This window comes from Schistocerca nitens, chromosome 2 (genome assembly GCF_023898315.1).
Source record: "Schistocerca nitens isolate TAMUIC-IGC-003100 chromosome 2, iqSchNite1.1, whole genome shotgun sequence".
Classification (NCBI taxonomy): Eukaryota; Metazoa; Arthropoda; class Insecta; order Orthoptera; family Acrididae; genus Schistocerca; species Schistocerca nitens.
In genome coordinates, this window is record NC_064615.1 from 834,963,838 (window position 1) to 834,972,527 (window position 8,690).

The window sequence follows — 8,690 nt, forward strand, 5'->3', positions numbered from 1 at the left end:
TAAAGAAAAATTACATGTAACTTGTGGCTGGTCTACAATTTCAATATCCAACAGTCGCTGGTTTCCTGCAGATGCTGCTTGCTTTTGCTAACATGAAATTGCGTTCACAGCTTACACTGCCAATGCAGAGTCACTCATATGAATTGTCTCTCATTATTACCTGTTACTTGGCACACTTAAACATTGTAACACGTAAGATACACCAGGGTCATCAGCACACATTTACATTTTGAGTATGTTATGGGAAAAAATTAAACAGTTGATTGTAATTTAAATATTAAATTTTTAATTAGGATTTATTAGTACAATTTTAAGACTATATTCATAATTTGTCATCATATCTTATAGACTTTATGAAGTAATACAGTGACGTGCAAAACATACAGAATGTGAAAAAACAGTTTTCAAATATTCTGCACATCAGCTACAAATATTAAGATACACAATTGAAACTTCATATTTAAACAGAAAATAGATTTTACATCAAAATTATAAACCAAAAGAAAAAATTAAATTCAGTACAAAAGTTTCTGCAGGCATAACTTACAAGAAAATTTTACTGTAACTTTTAGCTGAATGTACAGCAATTATAAAAATATTTCACAGTATCATGAATTGCAATAAAATCTTAGTTTTTGATAATTAAGTTTCTTTCCAGTCAGTTTCAGAAACTTGATTCATCCAAACTTCCAAAACTGTTTGCACACAGAACAATGGAACTTCCAAACACAATGGTGCTCGACATCTGGCACATGATTTAGTTTATCTGTGAGTTTCCTGGCATCACAGGTTGCAGAAACATCAAATCGAAGGCAAAATAATAGACATTTCAAGGGTATAGTAGCTCCAAAATTCAGTCTACCAGTGCCGTTTATAGCATACAACCAATCCAGTTCTTCATACACCAAAAATAACAAAAACCAACAATTAACTTGATTTACTTTTGAGACAGAATTTTGCTTTACTTATCTGGCAATGATGTAGTCTTTTTCAATGGTTCTGAGTACTATCTCTGAAATAATTTCATTGTTGAAAAGCAGTTCCCAAAATGAAAGCGTCCTTTTGTTTAGCTGTATGCAATGTCAAAAGGCTACATAGTAGGCAACATAGTGTTAAGTACTTTAACAAGGTGAAACAGATCAATATAGAGAATCTGCCCTCTTAGTATATTGTAGTACAAAAATAGTATCTAGAAATAATGGTGTGCAAATATTTTATCTGTTGCTAATTTGACATGTCCTGACCTCTTCTATACAGCTTTTAAGTATACCAACATTTCCATTCAGACAATGGACCCAAATCACACCATATCTCTTCTGCCAGGTATTATTTCCAATCCACAGCAGCACAAAGAGGTAAAATAAAGATTAGCATAGTGTAGAATACATTGTTTGTGTAGTTCTATTTCTTTCTCAGTGAAAACAAACAAATTGTGCTTAATTTTGAATGATACATCCTTAAATAATATGCTTGAACATGTTGCTGAATATGATTGTTTTATTTAGTATGTGCTTAAACATTACTACTATTAACTATTTACTTCTATGGGACACAGCAGGTGACAATTTTTGTAAAGTCATACAATGTAGACTTTCATGGCCAGCATTTTCTTGAGTCAAAATTTCCAGGTTAAAAGGCCATGGTTGATGTATAAAATTACTTCTTCCTGACATTTCATCTCTAACTGCGGGAGACATCTTCCGAGGTAGAATGGAAGTTACCATTGTACCTCTGAAGATGTCTCCCGCACTTGGAGTAGTAGTTTTATACACTGACCACAGCCTTTCAACCCATAAATTATAGCTCAAGAATTCTTGTAAGGTTAGTATTATCTGATGGAAACTATAAATAAGTTATGTTACCATGAACAGTGCAGTGAGCTTATTCAGTTTCAAAAAGTTACCTGTATAAGAGAAATCAGCATAAGACATCAACAAGGCATGGCAAATGAGACTCATTGCACCTCAAATGTACAGAAAACCAGAATTTAAATACTGATCATCCTGATCTGGAAATGTAATACTGTCAAGTATAACCTTTGGATGTTTGTTAACTTTGCAGGTGAGACTAACACAGGGGATGGGATGATGTTTTACACTATATGTTGCGAAGGAAAAAAGACATCATTTTATCCAACTGTCAACATCCCACAGCAATCAGTCAAGCAATGGAAGTTTGTCAGTTCCAGATGGGTTAATCTCAGTTTTTACTTTGGTGACTTGTTTTTAAAGATCACATTTATTGACATATTTTTGGTAGTAAATAAAATACTTAAAAGTCACTGCCCAGTTTGGTGCTCTCCTGACATGCACTGGGCACAGACATACAATGGTAGCACTAGTACATTATGTGTATCGAAAGTGTAATCAAGTATATTTCACAAGCCAGTGGTGAAAACTGCAAACAGTTTGGAACTAGTAAGGAATGTTGGCCTAAGACTATTAATTTTAGACACAATCAACAATTAGTAAAGATTATTGTGGCACAATGTGTAACGTCACATGACATTTACAAGCCAAATGTAACTAATCCTATTACAAAACAGTAGTTGTGCTTCAATATGGAACAGTAAGTGGGCAGTGGATAATGTGTGTTCAAAACAATGAACAATTTGTGAGTTCCTTCTCAAGTACTGGAAATACCATAAGAAATTGTGTGAAAAGATAATCCTAGACTACAGGATTCAAGAACAACCACATTAATGGAACTTTGGATTAGAAATTTAGGTAATACAGTTGCTCTGAAAATCACAGTAGAGATGAGATGCACAGCAGCCTCAATGTAACCAATACTAAGAACAAAAAGTTAGGCCCAAATACGATCAAGTGTGCACACTATCAAATAATTATTTGTAGGACATACTGAGAATCTGTCAACTTGACACATTCATCCTCACGAATACTACAGTGTCTATTGGTGGCCACTGTCGTACCAGGAAGCTTGGTGTAATCTTATGGCACTTTAATTCTCCGACTCATCACAGGACAAGTAACTTATTAACTTATTGCTGCACATTAGCTGGTGCACTCATGCTACTTGTGGCATGACAATGAGGAAACAAGAAGATATCACATTTATATGGGTTAAACTTTACTTACGGCTTAAGCGCCCTCGTGCGGTGATGTTGGCAACGACCGCGCAGTGCTGGAAATTATTCTCTAATATTTCATTTCTTGTAAGCACTTTTTCTAAATGTTCGCTTTACTAGGATAATTAATTTACTGAGCAGATGCGGGTACATGCAAGAACACGTCAACCATAGAGTAGGAACAGGATTAATTATTTATTTCATGCTGTTGACATCAGCACAGCACGCCACCTGAACCGCAAGTAAAATTTTACCATTATATGTAACTGTCAGGGTGAAACAGCTAACAATGAAACAGGCATCCAAAGTTAGGAGGAAAAATCCCTAAATTCTCAAAAGAAGCATTCTGGCTATTAGTCTGGAGGGAGTTTCAAAAATAGTGAGAAAACAAACCTGTGTTGTTAGATTAGGAATTGACTGTCACACCAACAAATGGAAGTCTAGTATGTTAAGAACTGCACATCCACACTCTCATTGGAAAACTTTTAGTCTCATCACATACAGTACGAGCCTGTTACACTCCTGAACACAGAACAAAGAGATAATCAATGCATAAAGTAACTATCATATCCCCCAACAATCAATCCTCATGTAAGGTCTACTAGCAGCATTTAAAGAGTTCACTGCATACCATTGCAGCTAGCAGAATTAAACTTTGATTACTTTGGCTAAAAATATCTTGGCTAACTGTGTTTAAATAAAAAATTTTAAAACCTTTCCAAACAGCAAAAATGTTGCAAGCACATATCAGGTGCTGAAAAGTGGTGTGAAGGGGAAAAAAATTTCAAAAACTAATGTTTATAATTTGTGAGGGCAGTAGGAAGCCATTAAACTAGCATTATGTCATTTAGCTACTCACAAGTTTCAAATATTAGCACTTAACACACTCGCTGTTGGCTTATGCATGTGCTATTAACTTGTAATAAGTGCCAATTGCAGAATATGTTAAGCATTGAATCAAGAGTAAACAGAATATTGTGTTGCTGGTCACTGCTTCAACTTACAGAGACAGTCTTCACAAAGAACACATTTTTAGACATCTGAGCGGCATGGGAGAGAATTATGGAGAAAAACACTCATACAAAGTGAGTTCACAATCTTGCCTATATACCGTATGGCACATTCTGAGAAAATAATCAAATAAAAGGAACAATGTTGCTCTAAGTTGAAAATAATTCAAAGATCCTAGCACATAGCCTAACTAAAAAAAAGTTAGTCTGCACTTGACCAGAGTTGACCAACATGTCTAGTGCAGTCACACTGACTGACAGCAAATTACCACACTACTGAAGCACGATCTGTCCAATATGACGTGCAGCACCTTCGACCTTCACTCTGAGAATCTTTCCCTGCAGCTGCAGGTGCCCTTGATGTTGGGATTGTAAACACTATGAAGTACATCTCCACACAGCTGAACTCTGTACCTAGCAGTTTGGCTAGGTGTCATGGTCAATGATACATGCTTCATCCTGTACCATCTCCATATTCTGCTTGTGCTTCTCAGAGGCATAGTCGATGGTGTAGTTCCATCTATCACATCCATGCTGTCTCACAACCAACCTGTGTTTTAAAAATCTATTTATAGTGAGTCATAACTTGAATGAAAATTATAAAAATGTCGGGTATTTTCTATGTTGACAACTTCATTTACTTCAAGCTAAAAAGATTGTTCAACTAATCAAACTTTTGAAATTATGCACTAAAGGCTGAAGATGTCAATATCTAGTGGTGGTTATATCATACTGAGTGCTGACTACCACACTGCATTGTCTTATTTAGCCTTTTCATTTAGTGTTTACTGCATCTGACACTTTCTCCTCAGTGAGCAAGGTAAGATTCTCTGAATTCAAGTTTAGTGAGGAGTAAAATAAAGTGTGTATGACATTATTATAAGGAAGACTATGGAGTGAAATTTAGCCTCATTTAAAAACTATTGCTAAATATAATTCTTGGTGTAACTTGCATGTAATGTCAATTAAGGATGTAAACTGTAGTGTTTCTTATGGATTAGGGTGAAAGAGTTTATGTCCTATCTGCAGTGATTCAAAAGTTACAGCATTTTTTAATTTTCCTAGTGAAGTGTATTTCATGTGCGAGGTGTACTGGGACACGTGAACAAATCGCCAGTGCAGACAACATGATTCACAACAAGGATGTATGTGATCTTGATACAGTTTAATTCGTAACCAAGACAATTGCCTATGCCTGTAATGTGAAATATTGGCCATAATATCATCAATACAGAAAGAATGTATCACACTATTATATAGCTATATTTGTACTAATATATTTTGCGAAGAAAAACCAGTCTGACAAGTGGTAAAAAAATTTAAATTAAACAAAAGGACACTCGTCTTTGGTATAAATCAGAAATGAAATTCATAAGGAAGGTTGTAGTTGACAAGCAAAATTTAAGATCAGAAAGGATCCACAAATACTGCCTGAACTTATAATACCATTCCATAGCCGTGTTGCAGCACATGCACTGTAATAAGGGAAGGCACTGATACCATCTTATCCTGCCCTGTCACTGGTTTAAATTTGAGAGAACAGCACCTGCAATCAGCATTTAAAACCAAATTGCTATAAATAACTTACAAGGGACTATGGCATAAAACTGGAATAACATTTTATAATAAAGAGATGCACTAATGCCTGAATTCATAGAAAATCACCATTTGCTGAGCTGTGTAGCAACACACGCACTGTACCGATGGATGGATGGATGTGGTACCACCACAGCCTGTTTTGGTATTGGTTGAATTGCGGAAGTTGAGCCTGCAGGCAGAAATGCAAACTAAGTTACAGTAAGCAATTTACAAGGAGCTGTGACAAAAATAAACAATGGTACAACACAGAGGTGCACTAATATCTTGATTCATAGTACTCACTATTCCTCGGGCTGTGTTTCAGCACATACGATGTAGCGAGAGACGGACCAGATACCACCTCAGCCTGTTTTGCTATTGGCTGAATCATGGGAGTTGAGCCTGCAAGCAGAATTGCAAACCGGATTGCTGTAATTTATGAGGAACTATGGCATAAAACTAGAATGATATTTTATAACAAAAAGGTACATTAACGCCTGGATTTATAATACTCACGATTCGTCGGGCTGTGCTGTACGGCACATGCTGTAATGGGGAATGGACCTGCTACAACCTCTGTATTTTTTATTGTTGGTTGCTTTTGAACAGCTGAACCTGCAAACAGTATATTATATTAGACTGCTGACATTAACAGATAATAGACCACTGGTTAAATTTTACTTATAGTTCAGGTGGCGTGTGCTGTGATACTGGCAATGACCGTTTATTTATTCTGTATATTTTGTTTCTTGTAAATACTTGTTCTAAATGTTTGCTTTACAAGGATAATTAAATTACTGAGCAAACAAGGGTACATACGAGAACCTGACAACCAGAGAATAGGAACAGCATTAATTATTTACTTCATGATTGATCATTGCCATCAGCAGCACACTATGCCACTTGAGTCATACGTAGAATTTTACCAGACTGCTTAATTACAAGCATTTTTTGCTGCAGGGCTGTACGTTGTTGGGAGGGGAAGGGGGGGGGGCACTAGTAACATACCTTTTCCCACAAGTGCATCTTCTTTGTCTGCCAGTAGAGATAATTTGATCAAACTGGATTCTTCTGAATTTGGTAGCACCAGGGATGCATTATTACTTCTTTTGTTTTTCTTTGTAGAGTACAGTCTACGTTGAGGTAAAATCTTTTGTGCTTGTTTCCTTTCTATTTGCAGCGGTGCCTGTTTTTGCTGCAACATTCCGACAGCTACAGTTGCCTTTAGTGATGATAACATTTTTTTAGCAGTTTCCAAGTCATTTGAGGTCAGTTCAGATACAATATCAGAAAACTCTGCGATAAGTTCCCTTCTTTGGACTGACAAAGGTACAGAATCATTAACACTTTTTTTCGTTACCTCCGCTAGTATTTCTGTTTTCTCGTCTACAACAGAAATGTCTTCACTCTCAATAAGTGTAACTTCACTATTTCCTAGGTGTTCAGAAGGTTGCTGCTTTAACTGAATCTGGCAAACAGTATGTATGTGCTTGCACATATTCCATTTGATGGTATAGTCAATACATGTACAAGAATACCTATGAATGCAAGCCCTACATTTAATGCACATCAATCTGCAGTTGCACTGAAAGTCATTATCATATACAAAATAATCTGTTGACCTTCTTGAAGAAGAATGCACTTTCCAACCAGAAAACTCCATAGTAATGAAGTCCTCCTTAATATTATTCCCTGATTTATGCCGAAGGCGAATGTCCTTAAGTTTACTCGTCAGTTTACCTTTATTTAGCACAATAAGCCTGTCAAACAGCTTGTGCTTCACAAATGACATCAATGCAAAAATAGCTTTGTCTAAACGCTTGACACATTTACTACCTAGATATATATATTTAATAGTGCGATGCATTCTTTCTATATGCATGTTGGTATTGATTCCAGCATTCAATCTATGGCAATATGCCCAACAATTTGCATTCCCAACATAGTTGTCTCTGAAGTATGTGGCAAATTGAACTGTATCAGGATCACATTCCAATCTCTCTAGCACAATATTTAACATCTCATCAAATGAATCTACATCCTGCTCATGCATCAAAGTTCTGATTTGCTTGTATACTTCACCTTGTTTTTCTACACCTTGAATCTTACATTTGATATTCTTCCTCCAGCATCTATCAACATGTTGTTGTTGTTGTGGTCTTCAGTCCTGAGACTGGTTTGATGCAGCTCTCCATGCTACTCTATCCTGTGCAAGCTTCTTCATCTCCCAGTACCTACTGCAACCTACATCCTTCTGAATCTGCTTAGTGTATTGATCTCTTGGTCTCCCTCTACGATTTTTACCCTCCACGATGCCCTCCAATGCTAAATTTGTGATCCCTTGATGCCTCAAAACATGTCCTACCAACCGATCCCTTCTTCTAGTCAAGTTATGCCACAAACTTCTCTTCTCCCCAATCCTATTCAATACCTCCTCATTAGTTACGTGATCTACCCACCTTATCTTCAGCATTCTTCTGTAACACCACATTTCGAAAGCTTCTATTCTCTTCTTGTCCAAACTGGTTATCGTCCATGTTTCACTTCCATACATGGCTACACTCCTTACAAATACTTTCAGAAACGACTTCCTGACACTTAAATCTATACTCGATGTTAACAAATTTCTCTTCTTCAGAAACGATTTCCTTGCCATTGCCAGTCTACATTTTATATCCTCTCTACTTCGACCATCATCAGTTATTTTACTCCGTAAATAGCAAAACTCCTTTACTACTTTAAGTGTCTCATTTCCTAATCTAATCCCCTCAGCATCACCCGATTTAATTTGACTACATTCCATTATCCTCGTTTTGCTTTTGTTGATGTTCATCTTATATCCTCCTTTCAAGACACTGTCCATTCCGTTCAACTGCTCTTCCAAGTCCTCTGCTGTCTCTGACAGAATCACAATGTCATCGGCGAACCTCAAAGTTTTTACTTCTTCTCCATGAATTTTAATACCTACTCCGAATTTTTCTTTTGTTTCCTTTACTGCTTGCTCAATATACAGA

The 8,690-nt window shown here is 36.4% G+C and overlaps 1 protein-coding gene across 1 annotated transcript; it reads right to left on the reverse strand.

Moving 5' to 3' along the window:
* Window positions 1–392: 392 nt before the first annotated feature.
* Window positions 393–7,808, reverse strand: LOC126237106 (uncharacterized). Its single transcript, XM_049946917.1, has 6 exons — window positions 6,685–7,808; window positions 6,193–6,291; window positions 5,980–6,078; window positions 5,764–5,866; window positions 5,545–5,644; window positions 393–4,648 (listed from the first exon to the last, which is right to left on the reverse strand). The coding sequence occupies exons 1-6, from the start codon at window positions 7,727–7,729 to the stop codon at window positions 4,622–4,624; spliced, it is 1,473 nt and encodes a 490-aa protein (XP_049802874.1). The 5' UTR covers window positions 7,730–7,808; the 3' UTR covers window positions 393–4,621.
* Window positions 7,809–8,690: the final 882 nt, after the last annotated feature.